The following is a 20919-nucleotide window of genomic DNA, read 5'->3' as shown; positions in this document are numbered from 1 at the left end:
AGCAGTGTATACGGATACTGGAAGCCTGTGTTAGCATTTCTCCTGCCGTGTATATAGTAGTATATAGCAGTGTATACAGATACTGGAAGCCTGTGCTAGCATTTCTCCTGCAATGTATATAGTAGTATATAGCAGTGTATACAGATACTGGAAGCCTGTGCTAGCATTTCTCCTGCGGTGTATATAGTAGTATATAGCAGTGTATACAGATACTAGAAGCCTGTGCTAGCATTTCTCCTGCGGTGTATATAGTAGTATATAGCAGTGTATACGGATACTGGAAGCCTGTGCTAGCATTTCTCCTGCGGTGTATATAGTAGTCTATAGCAGTGTATACGGATACTGGAAGCCTGTGCTAGCATTTCTCCTGCGGTGTATATAGTAGTATATAGCAGTGTATACGGATACTGGAAGCCTGTGCTAGCATTTCTCCTGCGGTGTATATAGCAGTGTATACGGATACTGGAAGCCTGTGCTAGCATTTCTCCTGCGGTGTATATAGTAGTATATAGCAGTGAATACGGATACTGGAAGCCTGTGCTAGCATTTCTCCTGCGGTGTATATAGTAGTATATAGCAGTGTATACAGATACTGGAAGCCTGTGCTAGCATTTCTCCTGCGGTGTATATAGCAGTGTATACGGATACTGGAAGCCTGTGTTAGCATTTCTCCTGCGGTGTATTTAGTAGTATATAGCAGTGTATACGGATACTGGAAGCCTGTGCTAGCATTTCTCCTGCGGTGTATACAGTAGTATATAGCAGTGTATACTGGAACCCTGCGCTAGCATTTCTCCTGCGGTGTATATAGTAGTATATAGCAGTGTATACGGATACTGGAAGCCTGTGCTAGCATTTCTCCTGCGGTGTATATAGTAGTATATAGCAGTGTATACGGATACTGGAGGCCTGTGCTAGCATTTCTCCTGCGGTGTATATAGTAGTATATAGCAGTGTATACAGATACTGGAAGCCTGTGCTAGCATTTCTCCTGCGGTGTATATAGTAGTATATAGCAGTGTATACAGATACTGGAAGCCTGTGCTTGCATTTCTCCTGCGGTGTATATAGTAGTATATAGCAGTGTATACGGATACTGGAAGCCTGTGCTAGCATTTCTCCTGCGGTGTATATAGTAGTATATAGCAGTGTATACGGATACTGGAAGCCTGTGCTAGCATTTCTCCTGCGGTGTATATAGCAGTGTATACGGATACTGGAAGCCTGTGCTAGCATTTCTCCTGCGGTGTATATAGTAGTATATAGCAGTGTATACGGATACTGGAAGCCTGTGTTAGCATTTCTCCTGCGGTGTATATAGTAGTATATAGCAGTGTATACGGATACTGGAAGCCAGTGCTAGCATTTCTCCTGCGGTGTATATAGTAGTATATAGCAGTGTATACGGATACTGGAAGCCTGTGCTAGCATTTCTCCTGCGGTGTACATAGTAGTATATAGCAGTGTATACGGATACTGGAGGCCTGTGCTAGCATTTCTCCTGCGGTGTATATAGTAGTATATAGCAGTGTATACGGATACTGGAGGCCTGTGCTAGCATTTCTCCTGCGGTGTATATAGTAGTATATAGCAGTGTATACAGATACTGGAAGCCTGTGCTAGCATTTCTCCTGCGGTGTATATAGTAGTATATAGCAGTGTATACGGATACTGGAAGCCTGTGCTAGCATTTCTCCTGCGGTGTATATAGCAGTGTATACGGATACTGGAAGCCTGTGCTAGCATTTCTTCTGCGGTGTATATAGTAGCATATAGCAGTATATAGAGAAGAGGGTTGCATTGACAATCCAACACAATGGGCAGCACATTGAACACATTTTATAAGTGGTCAGAAACTTGTAAATAACTCATGAAAGAATAAAGTTACGTTAAAACCAAGCAAATCATTGTTTTTCTTGTGAAATTCCCAATAAGTTTGATGTGTCACATGACCCTCTTCCTATTGAAAAAACAAAAGTTGGATTCAAAATGGCCGACTTCAAAATGGCCGCCATGGTCACCACCCATTATGAAAAGTTCCCCCCCCCCCTCGCATATACTAATGTGCCACAAACAGGAAGTTAATATCACCAATCATTCCCACTTTATTAAGGTGTATCCATAGAAATGGCCCACCCTGTACTCTGGACCGTTCCAGAGACAGGTGTCATCAGAGAGCACTTAGACAGAAAAGAACAACTCAACTTCAGCAGCTCATAAGTACTGAAAGGATTAAGATTTTTTTTATAGTAGTAATTAACAAATCTGTTTAACTTTCTGGAGCCAGTGGATGTATATAAAAAGTTTTTTTTTCCTGGACAACCCCTTTAAACTTCCTGATATCACTTTTAAACCTTGGCCCTTCTAGGGGAGAAGCTTGTGTTGCTGCTCTTCTCCCCAGTCTGAAATGGCTGATAATAGAGAACAATAGACTGGATTCAGCTTTACAGCAAGAGATAAGAACGACATAAGACTTTGCAAACTTAATGGGTTCAGATTTAGCTCCGATGTAAGGAAACATTCATGACGATGAGATGATGGATTTCCATATACGATCTGATTACAGCCGCGCACATTATATCAGAGGATTATGGCGCTGACCTCGCGCCTTTCCCACGCTTCAGACTCATCAATAAATATAGATCCTGGCACATCAGGTAGAACGTTCCGCCCAGAACACGGAGGATTCCAGAAATAGATCTTTCAACATTCACAAATGTAAAACTCCCTAAATAGTATAACCCTCAGCAATAAGAGCATTTACCCCAAAAATTACAAAAATAATAAAGACCTTGGATTACACCAAACGCCTGTCAGGAGACTTGAGGTGGATTTTAGACGACCATAGACTCCAATGGACAATGTAGATGGAGTCACTGATCAGTTTAGAAGAAGGTTTTTGTTTTTGTTGGTCGTCTGATGTCACGGCCACACCCCCTCAATGCAAGTCTATGGGAGGGGGCATGGCGGATGCCATGCCCCCTCCCATAGACTTGCATTGAGGGGGCATGACGTCCCAATGGGCGTGGCCGTGACATCATGACCCCCGTAGCCTGCACCCAGCATTCAGGGATCAAATGTTCCAAATGCTGGGGCAGTGGAGTACCCCTTTAAGCCCTATTGCTGTATTTAGGAGTCTTGTTCTGGTTGGGTCAGTCGGGATGTCCCTTTAGTGCGGCTGCCACGTCCCCTCCCATAGACTTGCATTGAGGGGGCGGGGCGTGACGTGATGAGGGGGTGGGGCTATGATGTCACAAGCTCCCGACACCTGCTCCAGCATTCGGAACAGTTTATTCCAAACGTCACATGCGCAAATGTTTCCCCCGTCACAAATAACGTCCGTTATACATAACGGGCTATAACGGGTGATCACGGATAATCAAAGAATCCCATAGACTTGCATTGAGGGGGCGGGGCAGGGCGTCATGAGGGGGCGGGGCTATGATGTCACAAGCTCTCGGCATCGGCTCCAGCATCTGGAACAGTTTATTCCAAACGTCACATGCGCAAATTTCCCCCCCCCCGTCACAAATAACGTCCATTATACATAAAGGGCTAAAACGGGTGATCACGGATAATCATAGAATCCCATAGACTTGAATGGGATTTTGTAATGGCCGTTTTTAAGGGTTTTCTTAACGGGACATTATAGCAGGTCTTTAAAATGGAGCAACATATAATGTGAAAAGAGCCTAATCTTTAATAAATGTTTAATATAGAACCTAGAGGACTGGAATATTATTTCTATTTTCATTTATTAAACACTCCTGGGGTATTGGAATTTACCTTTCCAGTAACCTTGGCTACATATAGGCAAAGTGAGCTCCACCCAACCTTGACTTAAAGGGAAATTCCAGGAAATAACTTTTTTTTTTAAATATATTTATAAACTGGCTCGAGAAAGTTAAACAGATTTGTAAATTACTTCTATTAAAAAATCTTAATCCTTCCAATAATTATCAGCTGCGGAAGTTGAGTTGTTCTTTTCTGTCTGACAACAGTGCTCTCTGCTGACATCTCTGCTTGTCTTGGGAACTGCACAGAGTACAAAAGGTTTGCTATGGGGATTTGCTTCTACTCTGGACAGGTGTCCTCAGAGAGCACTTAGACAGAAAAGAACTTCTCAACTTCAGCAGCTCATAAGTACTGAAAGGATTAAGATTTTTTAATAGAAGTAAATTACAAATCTGTTTAACTTTCTGGAGCCAGTGGATCTATATAAAAAGTTTTTTTTTCCTGGATAACCCCTTTAAACTTCCTGATATTACTTTTAAACCTTGGCCCTTCTAGGGGAGAAGCTTGTGTTGCTGCTCTTCTCCCCAGTCTGAAACGGCTGATAATAGAGAACAATAGACTGGATTCAGCTTTACAGCAAGAGATAAGAACGACATAAGACTTTGCAAACTTAATGGGTTCAGATTTAGCTCCGATGTAAGGAAACATTCATGACGATGAGATGATGGATTTCCATATACGATCTGATTACAGCCGCGCACATTATATCAGAGGATTATGGCGCTGACCTCACGCCTTTCCCACGCTTCAGACTCATCAATAAATATAGATCCTGGCACATCAGGTAGAACGTTCCGCCCAGAACACGGAGGATTCCAGAAATAGATCTTACAACATTCACAAATGTAAAACTCCCTAAATAGTATAACCCTCAGCAATAAGAGCATTTACCCCAAAAATTACAAAAATAATAAAGACCTTGGATTACACCAAACGCCTGTCAGGAGCCTTGAGGTGGATTTTAGACGACCATAGACTCCAATGGACAATGTAGATGGAGTCACTGATCAGTTTAGAAGAAGGTTTTTGTTTTTGTTGGTCACGGCTGTATTGGGCATATTGGGGTCATGATGTCACAATAGGCGTGGCTGTGACATCATGACCCCCCGCAGCCTGCACCCAAAATGTTGTGAATGCTGGGGCAGTGGAATACCCCTTTAAGCCCCATTGCTGTATCTAGGAGTCTTGTTCTGGTTGGGTCAGTTGGGTTGTCCTTTTAGTGCGGCTGCCATGCCCCCTCCCATAGACTTGCATTGAGGGGGTATGAAATGACGTCACAATGGGCGTGACCATGACGTCACGACCCCCACAGTCTGCACCCAGCATTTGGAACAAAATGTTCTGAACGCTTGGGCAATGGAGTACCCCTTTAAGCCCTACTGCTATATCTATGAGTCTTGTTCTGGTTGGGTCAGTTGGGTTGTCCTTTCAGTGCTCTGCCATACCGGTTTTGGGGGCTGGAAATAATTTTAGGACATGAGAACTGAGCTTTTCCTCTTCAGTACCTTCCATTGTTTCCCTCAAAGCAGAGCACGTGTCCTGAAAGGCTGCCCTACCACACTGACCCTACCCAGTCCCTATATAACCCTAGACTTTAACCACCAACAAACAGATTAGTGTTTCCTTCTTCCAGTGACCCTATGGTGCCATAGAGCAAGCATTGTACAAACATAGGGACCTACTGTGTTAAGTTGTAATATGGAGCCCATCCGGACACAGGTCTCCTCCTTAGTTTTGTGCACTTGACATATTGTTTTTACCAACAACTACTTTGCTTGGACAGAACTGAGAAATTCTAGAGAACACACTCCCCTTGTGTCACACCCTGGTCTATGTAATTGGGACAATGACCTCATTGTATCTTAAATTATTAATGAGAACCTGTCATTCCTTCTTCTGACACATATTAATTAAGACTTTTAAGCCGATATATAAGATGCCAGCGCCGGGACATCCTTCAGAACTGAGGATCTAGAGATCACACCGGGTGTCCTGAAGAACTGAGGATCTAGAGATCACACCGGGTGTCCTGCATTACTGAGGATCTAGAGATCACACCGGGTGTTCTGCATTACTGAGGATCTAGAGATCACACCGGGACCTCCTGCAGAACTAAGGATCGAGAGATCACATTGGGACCTCCTGCTACCAACTCAACCTGAGAAAAACAAGATGTATCCTTACAGGCAATTCCGATACTCCTATGGTCCCTATAGAAGTCCTACGCTGGCACCAGAACCAGATGTGGACCTCCTCGCCAGACAGCTGGATGAAGACATGATGAATATGAGGACTGAATTAGAGAGGAGGATGCAGCAGCAGCTCCACCAGGTCCCTCACGCATTGCCTCCTCTAGACATGGGCATACGGAGGAGTCCGTCCTTCAACAGGTATTCATTGTCCACGGTCAACCACTCTCCGCCGTTGGCCAAACCGAGTGTGGAGAAGTACGAGCTGACCATGGATGTGAGCCCTTTTACTCCTGAAGAGCTGACAGTGAAGACGGAAGGCAGGCAATTGATTGTCACCGGAAAACGTGACAAGAAGACGGAGACTGAGAATGGCGGCTGCCACCACGAATTCCGGGATTTCAGGAGAGAATTCGAGCTCCCGGAGGGTGTGAATCCTGAAGACGTCCAATGCTCCTTGTCTGACGATGGGCAACTCTTCATTCAGAACCAAAGCCCGGAGCTGCCACCTGCACAGGAGAGACTGGTTCCTATCAATGTGGGCCAAGTGTCGGGTGGTAGACTCTGAACGGTCTCACGGCCTCTACGGTCACCTAAATATATCAGTCTGAAAACTTTCATCTTTGACAGTGCAAGATACTCACATTATGACTTAATGGGGTACACCACCGGAAAAGTTTTTTTTTTTTTTTTTTTTTTTTTTATCAACTGGTACCAGAAAGTTAAACAGATCTGTAAATTATTTCTATTAAAAAATCCTAATCCTTCCAGTACTTATCAGCTGCTGTATACTCCACAGTAAGTTCGATTCTTTTTGACTTTCCTTTCTGTCTGGCCACAGTGCTCTCTGCTGACACCTCTGTCCATGTCAGGAACTGTCCAGAGTAGGAGCAAATCCCCATAGCAAACCTATCCTACTCCGGACAGTTCCGGACATGGAAAGAGGTGTCAGCAGAGAGCACTGTGGTCAGAGAGAAAGGAAATTCAAAAAGAAAAGAACTTCCTCTGGAGCATACAGCAGCTGATAAGTACTGGAAGGATTAAGATGTTTTTATAGAAGTAATTTACAAATCTGTTTAACTTTCTGGAACCAGTTGATTTAAAAAAAATAAAAAAAAAAATGTTTTCCAGCAGAGTACCCCTTTAACCGCTTGATCTTCTCCCAATGCATGTATGAAGACATGATGGGATGGTGACTCCTAAAATGGCCCCATGGGCATCAATAGAGCAGAGTGTTCTCTAGAGAAAAATTCATAATGGGGTCTCCATTGCAACCCACCAATCCAGAATGGGGGAAACCTGCACTCGTAAGCCGCCTTTGACATTTTGTTGCTCCATATTGGTTTCCTAAAGCTGTTGGCTGAAGATCGGGAGAACCTCCAGCTAAACGCAAAGGAATAGGAGCGCCCCCTATCACATGTTTGCCATATAGTTTACAACCCAGTTTTATAGAAGAATTAAAGTTATGATTTCCATGCAGAAATGTATAATCTATGGTGGGGGTCTTCAAAATATGGACCTTCAGATGTTGCAAAACTACAACTCCCAGCATGCCCGGACAGAAACCAGGCTGTTCAGGCATGCTGGGAGTTGTAGTTTTACAACATCTGGAGGTCCACAGTTTGGAGACAACTTTTCTACAATGTGCAAGGGGCGGGTGGTCTCCAAACTATGGACCTCCAGATGTTGCAAAACTACAACTCCAAGCATGCCTGGACAGCCAGCATCTGGAGGTCCACAGTTTGGAGACCACATCTACAACGTGCAATAAAATCCTGGGTACAACTTTTGGCCAACCCAACAGAAGGATCTTGGGAGATGTCTCTTTCACTGCTGATCTTCATATAAATGTCTGTATTGTAGATACTGGTGGTAAAAATCATGAATATAAAATATATATATGAAAATCTATTTAAATACATTTTTTGTGTTTTTCCTTTTTACTGAAGCAAAAATAACATTTAATTAAGTCTAGTTGAGCCTATTGTACCGTATTGAAGCCAGTAGGGGGCGATATTAACATGCTGTACAATCTGTTCTGTGGCTCTTCAGCTGTTGCAGAACTACAACTCCCAGCATAGTGCGACAGGTCTGGAGCTTGTGGAACACGAATGAGGGGAGAAAGCAAAATCATTCAAGTCAACATCCACATAACTTACCTCCCAGGTTGGGGGGATATATATATATATATATATATATATATATATGTGTGTGTGTGTGTGTATGTGTAGATATATATATATATATATATTATATAGAGATAGACATAACAAGCAGATTTTGCAAATAATCTGCACAAAAATCTGATAACTGTTGCTGTATTTCCGTGCTTTCCAAACAGTGTGTCTCCAGCTGTTGCAAAACTACAACTCTCAGCATGCCCGGACAGCCGTTGGCTGTCCGGGCATGCTGGGAGTTGTAGTTTTGCAACAGCTGGAGACACACTGTTTGGAAAACGTTGCTCTATTTGGTTTGCACCTAATGTTTTAGCTAACAAATTTAAAGTTTTCGCTCTGTTCGCCATATTGTGTAATATTATCCTCTAGGGGGCGTGTATTTAAGCTATATAATTTCCGCACAATTTTATTTCATTTTTTTTAAGTTGCGCAAAAATTTTGCCCCTCTGTACTCCTTCTCTAACCAGGCAAAGTTTATACACACTGGGGGGGGGGAGATTTATCGAAACCTGTGCAAAGGAAACGTTGCCCAGTTGCCCATAGCAACCAATCAGATCGCTTCTTTCATTTTGCAGAGGCCTTGTTAAAGGGGTACTCCGCCCCTAGACATCTTATCCTGTATCCAAAGGATAGGGGATAAGATGTCTGATCACGGGGGTCCCACAGCTGGGACCCCCGTGATCTCCGTACAGCACCCGGCGTTAGTTTAGAACGCTGGGTGCGGGCGGCAGGGGTTGCGATGTCACGGCCACGCCCCTCGTGATGTCACGCCATGCCCGCTCCAAGCGTTCTGAACAAAATGTTCCAAACGCTGAGGCAAGGGAGTGCCCATTTAAAAATGAAAGTAGTGATCTGATTGGTTGCTATGGCCAACTGGGTGACTTTTCCTCTGGACGGGTTTTGATAAATCTCCCCCACTGAGCCCAAAGGTAAAGGGGTGAATTTTGCCAGCAAATTTTTTGCGCAACAGTAAAAAAAAAATACTGAACGAAAAACAAAACAAAATGCAAATACTACAACACCACTAAGAGGAACATGGACAGTAAGTGTTGTCACAGGGACATAGGAAGATTTTTTAGCACTGATAATAAAGTCAAGTAAGGTACGCATTAGAAAAGCATGGCACACAATATTTAGGATCATGGCCTCTGCAGATAGTAAGCGAAAAGAATCCAGCAGGATTTTTTTTTTTATGGGGGGGGGGGGGTGGCGGGGGTTTAACCTAAATCTTAAACTGGCCCTTAGACTAAGTTCATACATGTTCCAGGTTAAACCCCCCCCCCCCCCAAAGGACGAGGGGGCACTCCCTCCGTCTGGAGAAGAAAAAGTTTAGTCTCAAGGGGCGACACGCCTTCTTTACCGTGAGAACTGTGAATTTATGGAATGGTCTACCTCAGGAACTGGTCACAGCAGGAACAATTAACAGCTTTAAAACAGGATTAGATACATTCATGGAACAAAATAACATTAATGCTTATGAAGAAATATAAAATCCCATCCCTTCCCCAATATCGCGACACACCCCTACCCCTTAATTCCCTGGTTGAACTTGATGGACATATGTCTTTTTTCGACCGTACTAACTATGTAACTATGTAACTATGTAAGTTTCCACGCTAAGACCATTATCTCCATAGATGGCAATGCATTTCCAAGCGGATTCCGGAGTCTTTTCTTTTTGCGGAGGCCAGAATCGAAATTTCCGCCGCAGATGTTTTAGTCTCAAAAATTACACCGTGCAGCAGAATGTGTAGTCCATTAGCGTCAGGTCCAACGCTACCATAAGGCAGCTAAGGCAGCTGCCTTAGGGCGCCAGCCGTGACGGCTGAAAATTCTGAATCCTCAGCCACTGGCAGGGAATTCGGATTACAAGAGGTTAAAATAAGTGGCAGTGTGTACCATTTACCCATCACCATTCTGTACTGTACAGGAGCAGGGAACACGAATCCCTGCCCCAGTATTGTACACAGGCGTCGCTCTGCTCACCCTGAATGCTTGCGCGCGATGAGATGTCGTCATCACACATGGCCTGCAGGGTAAGCAGAGCGTTGCGCAGAGCTGTGGAGCAGTCCTGACGAAGAGGAGGCCCTGGTGTCAGTGTGTGAGCAGAAAGGAAAGGGAGTGAGATTTTTATTTAGGGAAGAGGGAGGATAACCTTCCTACACTACCTACCTAGCTGCCTGCCTATCTACATCCCTATACTTTCTACCTACCTGCCTACCTACATACTTACCTAATTACCTACCTGCCTGCCTGCCTACCTACCTGCATGCCTACTCTATCTACCTACCCCCACTACCTACCTGCACTACCTACCTACCGTCACTATCTACCTACCTGCCTACCTACATACCTACCTAATTACCTACTTACCTGCTTGCCTACCTACATACCTACCTAATTACCTACCTACCTGCCTGCCTACCTACATGCCTACTCTATCTACCTACCCCCACTACCTACCTGCACTACCTATCTACCTGCCTGCAAAAGACCTCCCTACCTACCTACAAAGGATTTATTGCTTTTCTTAAAGGGGTACTCCGCCCCTGGCATCTTATCCCCTATCCAAAGGATAGGGGATAAGATGTTAGATCGCCGCGGTCCCGCCGCTGCGGCACCCCGCTATCATTACTGCGCAGAGCGAGTTCGCTCTGTGCGTAATGACGGGCGATCCCCGGGGTCCCCAGCAGCGTGATGTCATGGCTCCGCCCCTCATGACATCACGGCCCGTCCCCTTAATGCAAGTCTATGGCAGGGGGCGTGACGTCCACCACGCCCCCTCCCATAGACTTGTATTGACGGGGGCGGGCCGTGACGTCACGAGGGGCGGAGCCGTGACGTAAAGATGCTCCGGCCCCTGTATTGCCCGTCATTACGTGCAGAGCGATCTCGCTCTGCGCAGTAATGATAGCGGGGTGCTGCAGCAGCCATCCCAGGGGTCCCCAGCAGCGGAACCCCGGCGATCTGACATCTTATCCCCTATCCTTTGGATAGGGGATAGGATGTCTAGGGGCGGAGTACCCCTTTAACAAGAAATGCTGGGAGGTTCAATGGTGACATTAGGGAGGGAGTAGATAACGTCTCCTCATACTTTGGCGTCTATAGAAGTCAATACAACTCAATTAGTGATAATGGCAAGAAAACTAAAGTGAGATACAGAATTCGGAAGGTCTGTGCATCTTAAAAAATGAGTGACATTACTAGCTGCGGCCTACGTACTGTTACTGATTTATCCAGTCCGTCCTACCTGCGTCCCCCACCTCCCCCCGTCATACACGAGTTACCACCCAACCAGAAATGTCCTCACAGGTCAATGGACTCTAAAGGTTCACTGAGAATTGCTGAGGTTGGGCCTAGAGAAACCTTTTTTTTTCTGCTGGTAACTTTGTAAAAAGACTAAAACTGGGATTGTCAGCACAAACACTATATGGGGAACAGAATTGGGACACCTCCGGGTGCTTTTAGGATGTCCCATTCTATATCTATGGGCATTAATATGGGGGAGATTTATCAAAACCTGTGGAGACGAAAAGTTGCTGAGTTGCCCATAGCAACCAAATAGCTTCTTTCATTTTACACAGGCCTTTTCAAAAATGAAAGAAGCGATCTGATTGGTTGCTATGGGCAACTCAGCAACTTTTCCTCTCAACAAGTTTTGATGAATCTCCCCCCTTTGCAGGTATATGAGCTTCCACTCTTCTGGAAAGACTTTCTTTATGATTTTGGAGGTATCTGTGGGTATTTTTTCCCCACTCATCCAGAAGAGCATTTGTGAGGTCAGACACTGGTGAGGACCCGGCCCACAATCTCCATTCTAGTTCATCACAAAGATGCTGTATGGGGTTGAGATTCAGGCCGTCAAGTTCTTCCAGCCCAGACACCCCGTCCATGTCTTTATGGACCTTGCTTTGTGCACTGGGGGGGGGGGGGGGGGGGCAGTCATGCTGGAACAGAGATGAGACGAACCCATAAAACAAGACCCTCTGCATCTACTACAAACTCCGATACTCACAGATACTACATGGCCTCCTGCCCTGGAGTTAGGTTGGCACTGTACAGGGTGTCCATAAAGGGGTACTCTGCTGCTAGACATCTTATCCCCTATCAAAATGATAGGGGATAAGATGTCTGATTGCGGGGTTCCCGCTGCTGCCCCCCCCCCCCCCCCCCACGATCTCCCGCAGCACCCGGCGTTGATTAGAACTGCAGCAGTGGTCCTGACGTTACGGCCTCACACCCCTCGTGATGTCATGCCACGCCCCCTCCATTCATATCTATGGGAGGGGGCGTCTTGACCGACACGCCCCCTCCTATAGACATGAATGGAGGGGGCGTGGCATGAAATCACGAGGAGGTGTGGCCGTGGCATCACAATCACGGCCTCCGGCTTAGAGCGTTCTGAACAAAATGTTCAGAAAGCTGGAGTACCCCTTTAAAGTCTGAAAATATCTTTTGGTTTGTGGATAGCTTATGTGTTGGGGCTATATATCTCTGATGATCCTGTAATTGGTAAGACATACCTCACCATGTGAAGGACACCCTGATTGGGTCCAAGAATGGTGCCCATTAAGTCATGGTGGTAAGAGATTGGCTCAATGACAATGCCTCCTGGTCATGTTGCAGTCGCGAACCCTCACATAGGCTTGCATTGAGGGGGCGTGGTTGTGACAAGCGGGGCGTGACCGTGACGTCACTAGCCCCGTATCGCCAGTCATCCAGCACAGAGCAAAAAGTTAACTTCGTGCACCGGATGTCTGGGGTGCTGCAGCCGAGATTGCGGGGGTCCTTTGGATAGGGGATAAGATGTCTAGGGGCGTAGTACCCCTTTAACTGAGCTCCAATAATTGTGTAATCTCTGGATCGTTCACGTGGTCCTTCACAGGGCGACGGGCAGCTGATAATGATTTTATTGAGCGTGAAAAAATTTGATTAGCCAATGAGCATGCGATCTCTCATTTGGAGGCTGATTGCAAGATATGAGGGTTCCTACGAATGATGACTGTATAAAAGGGTCTTCACACCATGATAATTCTCATTTCCTCGAGTATTCTTACCCCTTCATCATACGACTTCCTTAAACCCTACGGATGGCTTTTGCACATGTCACATGAGAAAACTTTCCGTTTTGCATGGCTTTTGTCAGATATTAGTATAAGGAAGTTATGGAGGACATGTTTTATTAGTACACTTCACCTGCCCAACTGCCAAAAAAAAGTGCAAACGTGTCAGACAAAAAAGTGCACGAGGATGCGGGTCTATCGCAAACCCTCATCCGAAAGAAGAGGAGCCCCCCACAGACCTTGTCTTCCCCTCTGGCAAGGGCCCAGGATCGGTGTCTTTATCGGCGTGCACTATAAGTTGACTACTATCTTACACTGACTGCACCAACACAACCCCCACGATCATTACACTTGCTTCAAACCATTTGGTTTTGTGAGTTGACGACACCCAAGTTGGTAGGAGCCCGTCTCCCCTCCCAGACCTCTGTCCTCTTCTCACCCCTCCCCGATGATGGGCCAGCCCCGCTCTACCTCCTGTCACTGTGACAAAATTCTCTCAGTCCACTGCCTAGCAGACATAGATAGGGATCGAAGGGGGAGTTAGGCCAGTCACGCAGACAGAGCTCCTAAAAGTACAGTCGTGTGGTGTTTCCCATCTCTGTGCACTGACAACATCCAGCAGCCAACATGTCCGACGCTCCAGCCGAACAATCAGCGGCGACCGTAGAGGAAGTCAACGCGGCGCCGGCAGAGAACCCCTGCACGGAACTCAAAGCTGCCATGGAGAAATGGTGAGTGACCCGCACGTCTCAGAGAATCGGAAGGTTACCCGACTGTACCAAAATGTTATTAATTATATATCAAATTCTATTCTATCATATTGTACCATATTATATCATTTCACTTTGAAGGACGTTCTGTTTAATTATTTTGTATTACATTAGATACAATCCGTCCATATGATTCCATATCAAACAAAATAACAGTGCCAGCGATCTTATGTAATATCACGTGACATCATATAGAAAACTGAGGCCGCGTCTGCAGCCAAATACTAATACCAGTGTCCTGTAGTGTAATAACGTTATTACAATTAGATGGGAAGAAGGGGGAATTTTCTAAAAATGTCTGACACGCTGGTTTGTCTGTTCGGCCGTGTACTTATGTCCTTGACCCCAAAGTCCTGTCGCTTGTTGTCACTACAAATTTCTGTAATTTATGCCGGTGTAAGTATATAAATATATATGAGATAGATAGATAGATATGAAATAGATAGATAGATAGATATAAGATAGATAGATATGAGATAGATAGATAAATATGAGATAGATAGATAGATAGATAGATAGATATGAGATAGATAGATAGATATGAGAGAGAGATAGATAGATAGATAAGTAGATATGAGATAGATAGATAGATATGAGATAGATATGAGATAGATATGAGATAGATAGATAGATAGATAGATAGATAGATATAGATAGATATGAGATAGATAGATACGGTAGGTAGATAGATAGATAGATAGATAGATAGATAGATAGATATGAGATAGATAGATATAGATAGGTATAGATAGATATGAGATAGATAGATATGAGATAGATAGATATAGATAGATATGAGATAGATAGATATAGATAGATAGATATAGATAGATATAAATAGGTAGATAGATAGATAGATAGATAGATAGATAGATAGATAGATGAGATATGAGAATATCAGAATGGCTAACACAAAATGACTGCTTCCCTAAAATGGCAGATCCCTGTCGTCCCTGGACATATATAACCCGGCTCCAGATTATTCTGATCATTAGATAACGCGGCTGTAGATTTATAACATAATCTGGATTAATCTGAGTTATCATAGACCATATGATGCATCTGTGTGAGATATTCTGGTGAGTCCTTATATTGGGGGCCTCCATTATAAGCGCCCGCTCATCATCCCCTGGAAGGAAATTACCATGCATTGTCTGTTGCCCTGTAAACCATTCTATAGGCTCCAGTAACAGAATCCTCACCTAAACCTGGGTCAAAACTGAGAAAACTGTACCTTTTCGGGAAATATATAACGTTGGATCAAAGTTATTTTTTATATATATATATATATATATATATATATATATATGTAGAGAGAGAGAGAGAGAGAGAGAGAGAGAGAGAGAGAGAGAGAGGACCAGGCGCCTATCTGCCTATCTATAGGGCAGTGCTGACAGATGGCCGCTGTTGGCAAATTGTTGTTGGGCAGTTTTGGTGAGCTGGTGGGAAAGCCTGCAAGGATTAAGCCAGCCTACAAGTATTGAGCCAGCCTACAAGTATTGAGCCAGCCTACAAGTATTGAGACAGCCTACAAGTATTAAGCCAGCCTACAAGTATTGAGACAGCCTACAAGTATTGAGCCAGCCTACAAGTATTGAGACAGCCTACAAGTATTAAGCCAGCCTACAAGTATTAAGCCAGCCTACAATATTGGGCCAGCCTACAAGTATTAAGCCAGCCTACAAGGATTAAGACAGCCTACAAGTATTGAGACAGCCTACAAGTATTGAGACAGCCTACAAGTATTAAGCCAGCCTACAAGTATTGGGCCAGCCTACAAGGATTAAGCCAGCCTACAATATTGGGCCAGCCTACAAGGATTAAGCCAGCCTACAATGATTAAGCCAGCCTACAGGTATTGAGCCAGCCTACAAGTATTAAGACAGCCTACAAGTATTAAGACAGCCTACAAGTATTAAGCCAGCCTACAAGTATTGAGCCAGCCTACAAGTACTAAGCCAGCCTATAAGTATTAAGCCAGCCTACAAGTATTGAGCCAGTCTACAAGTATTAAGCCAGCCTACAAGTATTAAGCCAGCCTACAAGTATTGAGCCAGCCTACAAGTACTAAGCCAGCCTACAAGCATTAAGCCAGCCTACAAGTATTGAGCCAGCCTACAAGTATTGAGCCAGCCTACAAGGATTAAGCCAGCCTACAATATTGGGCCAGCCTACAAGGATTAAGCCAGCCTACAAGTATTGAGCCAGCCTACAAGTATTGAGCCAGCCTACAAGGATTAAGCCATGTTACAATATTGGGCCAGCCTACAAGGATTAAGACAGCCTACAATATTGGGCCAGCCTACAAGGATTAAGCTAGTCTACAAGGATTAAGCCAGCCTACAAGTATTAAGCCAGCCTACAAGTATTGAGCCAGCCTATAAGTATTGAGCCAGCCTGTAAGTACTAAGCCAGCCTACAAGTATTGAGCCAGCCTACAAGTATTGAGCCAGCCTATAAGTATTGAGCCAGCCTACAAGTATTGAGCCAGCCTACAAGGATTAAGACAGCCTACAAGTATTGAGCCAGCCTATAAGTATTGAGCCAGCCTACAAGTATTGAGCCAGCCTACAAGGATTAAGCCCGCCTACAAGGATTAAGCCAGCCTACAAGTATTGGGCCAGCCTACAAGTATTAAGCCAGCCTACAAGTATTGGGCCAGCCTACAAGTATTAAGCCAGCCTACAAGTATTGGGCCAGCCTACAAGTATTAAGCCAGCCTACAAGTATTAAGCCAGCCTACAACATCCCTAGCAACCAGTAGTAAAGTTGCCCACCCCCTCACTGTTTTCTTCCTCGAATACGTGAATATGCGAATATAACGAAGATGCGAAATTTGCGAATATAGGACGAATATTCATCTATATATTCGCGAAATATCGCAAATTCGAATATGGGCAATGCCGCTCATCACTAGTTAGTATCTAACTGCAACTCCCAAATTTAATTTAACTACAGATCGGGGCGCAAAAAATGACCCTCATACAGGCCCCGTATAAGGAGAAATAAAAAAGTTATAGGGGTCAGAATAGGACAAAGTTTCCCCCGCATATGTGTATCCTGTGATGTCACGCATATATAATTAATCATGCAAATTAGCATGACCGGTATTTTTTTTTGCAAGAAAGGTTGCAACCCTACTCTCAGGCTGATGATAAACTACAACTCCCATCATGTCTTGGCAGCAGCAGCAGGGGTGCACAGTACTATGTGTATCGGCCCCGTGGTGTAGTGACAAGCTCCGCCCCCTGCAGGCAGACGGCCATAATTCATACATCACTAGATCTCGCTGCCGTAAACAAGTAATATTAGTATCATGGAATTACACACACAGCAGTTATATTTATGGATCCTGTCACTGCCCCTCAGTGTGAACAGCGCACAGCCGCGGGGCCGGAGACTCCTCGCCGCAGTGATATAGGAATACGGGGAAATGTGACGTATATAATGCATTCAGAAAGTTTTCAGACCCTTTCACCTTTTTCACATTTAGTTATGTTGCTCCTTGTTAAATTGAAAAAAATAAAATCAAGTCCCCCCATCATTCTGCTTTCAGTGGGGGATCTATCATGGTGAGTGATGTACAGAGTTTTTTTTTTGTTTTTTTTTGCCGTTTTTCTTGCGGGGTATTTGACACGGCAGGGGTTAATTTATCATAAAGTCTCAGGGCCTTTCATAAATTGTGTGCAGGAACTATGGGGGGAGATTTATCAAAACCTGTCCAGGAGAAAAAGTTGCCCAGATGCCCATAGCAACCAATCAGATCGCTTCTTTCATTTTGCAGAGGCCTTGTTAAAAAGGAAAGCAGCGATCTGATTGGTTGCTATGGGCAACTCAGAAACTTTTCCTCTGGACGGGTTTTGATAAATTTCCCCCTATTTCATGACAGGAACTATTGTGTGGTATGAGACTTAATGTGGCGTACATGTCGTCCATTGCGCATAAATTTGCGCCTTTTTAATTAAAGGGGTACTCCACTCGCCAGCGTTCGGAAGTAAATGTTCCGAATGCTGTTTTCACGCTGCGGGGGTGGGCCGGACCCCTTGTGACATCACGAGGAGCGAGGCCGACGCCGCAGCGCGAAAACAGCGTTCGATACATTTTCTTCTGAACACTGGCCAGTGGAGTACCCCTATAAGTCCAAAATGATAAATCAATGGCTACTACAAAAAAACTTCTACAGTACACACATATGCGGGGGTAGGTAACAATGGGTCTATATAAAAAGTCTCAAAAACGTCCCAGCACAGCTTCCTGCAACTAGTGTTTCTAATTTTTATCGCGAATATCGCAAATTCGCAAATATTGCGAATATATTCGCTATATATTTGAAATTACTAATATTTGCTTTTTTCCGCATATTCCTTCTTTTCACTTGTGGGCCAATTAGAATGATGCAAATAGACTTGTCAGAGGTTATCAACAACATCCCAGCAACCAATAGTAAAGTTGCCCCCCCTCCCCCCCTCACTGTTTTCTTCATCGAATACGCGAATATGCTAATATGCAAATATAACAAATACGCGAAATTAGCCAATATGGGACAAATATTCGTCTATATATTGGCGAAATATCGCGAATTCGAATATGGCCAATGCCGCTCATCACCAGCTGCAACTTCTTAGGGACAATTTTACGCACAAAAATAGGGTACAGACTATGATAAATGTCCCCCAATATCTCATAGTAACAAAGTGAAAATAAAATTTTAGACATTTTTTCTAATTGATTAAAAAAAGGAAAAAAATAAAATTTCACCTGGACATAAGTATTCAGATCCTTTGCTATAACAAGTGTAATTTAGCTCCTGGTCCTCCCATTTCTCAACTGATTTGAATAAGACGCAGTCCTGTCTATGTAAGGTCTCATAGCTGACAATGTATATCAGAGCAAACACCAAGCCATGAGGAGGAAAGAACTGCTTGTAGAGCTCGTAGACAGGATTGTGTGGAGGCACAGATCCGGAGAAGGGGACAAACATTTCTCTTGCTCTGAAAGTTCCTAAGAGCTCAGTGGCCTCCATAATTCTTACATGGATGAAGATCGGAAAAACCAGGACTCTTCCTTTGTGGACATCTCCTGAGTAATAACACAAAAAGACGCATGGAGTTAACACAAAAACATCTAAAGGATCAGACTGTGAGGAACAAGATTCTCTGCTCTGATGGATCCAAGTTTGAACTTTATGGCCTCAGTTCTAAGCATCATGTCTGGAGGGAACCAGGCACTGCCCATCACCTGCTCAATACCATCCCTACAGTGATCATGGTGGGGGGCAGCATCATGTCTGGGGGAAACCAGGCACTGCTCATCACCTGCCCAATACCATCCCTACAGTGATCATGGTGGGGGCAGCATCATGTCTGGAGGAAACCAGGTACTGCCCATCACCTGCCCAATACCATCCCTACAGTGATCATGGTGGGGGCCGCATCATGTCTGGAGGGAACCAGGCACTGCCCATCACCTGCCCAATACCATCCCTACAGTGATCATGGTGGGGGCCGCATCATGTCTGGAGGAAACCAGGCACTGCCCATCACCTGCCCAATACCATCCCTACAGTGATCATGGTGGGGGCAGCATCATGTCTGGAGGGAACCAGGCACTGCCCATCACCTGCCCAATAATATCCCTACAGTGATCATGGTGGGGGCAGCATCATGTCTGGGAGAAACCCGGCACAGCCCATCCCCTGCCCAATACCATCCCTACAGTGATCATGGTGGAGGCAGCATCATGTCTGGGGGAAACCAGGCACTACCCATCACCTGCCCAATACCATCCCTACAGTGATCATGGTGGAGGCAGCATCATGTCTGGAGGAAACCAGGTACTGCCCATCACCTGCCTAATACCATCCCTACAGTGATCATGGTGGGGGCAGCATCATATCTGGGGGAAACCAGGCACTGCCCATTACCTGCCCAATACCATCCCTACAGTGATCATGGTGGGGGCAGCATCATATCTGGGGGAAACCAGGTACTGTGCATCACCTGCCCAATACCATCCCTACAGTGATCATGGTGGGGGCAGCATCATGTCTGGAGGAAACCAGGCACTGCCCATCACCTGCCCAATACCATCCCTACAGTGATCATGGTGGGGGCAGCATCATGTCTGGGGGAAACCAGGCACTGCCCATTACCTGCCCAATACCATCCCTACCGTGATCATGGTGGGGGCAGCATCATGTCTGGGGGAAACCAGGCACTGCCCATCACCTGCCCAATACCATCCCTACAGTGATCATGGTGGGGGCAGCATCGTGTCTGGGGGAAACCAGGCACTGCCCATCACTTGCCCCAATACCATCCCTACAGTGATCATGGTGGGGGCAGCATCATGTCTGGGGAAAACCAGGTACTGCCCATCAACTGCCCAATACCATCCCTACAGTGATCATGGTGGGGACAGCATCATGTCTGGGGAAAACCAGGCACTGCCCATCACCTGCCCAATACCATCCCTACAGTAATCATGGTGGGGGCAGCATCATGTCTGGGGGAAACCAGGCACTGCCCATCACCTGCCCAATACCATCCCCACAGTGATCATGGTGGGGGCAGCATCATGTCTGGGGGAAACCAGGCACTGCCCATCACCTGCCCAATACCATCCCTACAGTGATCATGGTGGGGGCAGCATCATGTCTGGAGGAAACCAGGTACTGCCCATCACCTGCCCAATACCATCCCTACAGTGATCATGGTGGGGGCAGCATCGTGTCTGGGGGAAACCAGGCACTGCCCATCACCTGCCCCAATACCATCCCTACAGTGATCATGGTGGGGGCAGCATCATGTCTGGGGAAAACCAGGTACTGCCCATCAACTGCCCAATACCATCCCTACAGTGATCATGGTGGGGGCAGCATCATGTCTGGAGGAAACCAGGCACTGCCCATCACCTGCCTAATACC

At 45.3% G+C, this 20919-nt stretch overlaps 1 protein-coding gene and 1 long non-coding RNA gene across 2 annotated transcripts in view; both read left to right on the top strand.

Moving 5' to 3' along the window:
* The first annotated feature begins 5967 nt into the window (after window positions 1-5967).
* On the top strand, window positions 5968-6552 carry LOC130293295 (heat shock protein 30C-like). The gene has a single exon (XM_056541799.1). The coding sequence runs from the start codon at window positions 5968-5970 to the stop codon at window positions 6550-6552; it is 585 nt and encodes a 194-aa protein (XP_056397774.1).
* A 5972-nt stretch (window positions 6553-12524) lies between these two features.
* Window positions 12525-20919, top strand: part of LOC130294518 (uncharacterized) — a 32923-nt gene continuing 24528 nt past the window's right edge. The window contains exon 1 of the long non-coding RNA XR_008848527.1: window positions 12525-13955. This is a non-coding gene — a long non-coding RNA (uncharacterized LOC130294518). The remainder of the gene's footprint in view (window positions 13956-20919) is intronic.

Source organism: Hyla sarda, chromosome 10 (genome assembly GCF_029499605.1).
Source record: "Hyla sarda isolate aHylSar1 chromosome 10, aHylSar1.hap1, whole genome shotgun sequence".
Lineage (NCBI taxonomy): Eukaryota > Metazoa > Chordata > Amphibia > Anura > Hylidae > Hyla > Hyla sarda.
The sequence above is the reverse complement of the archived record's forward strand: the minus strand, read 5'-3'. Positions and strand labels throughout refer to the sequence as shown.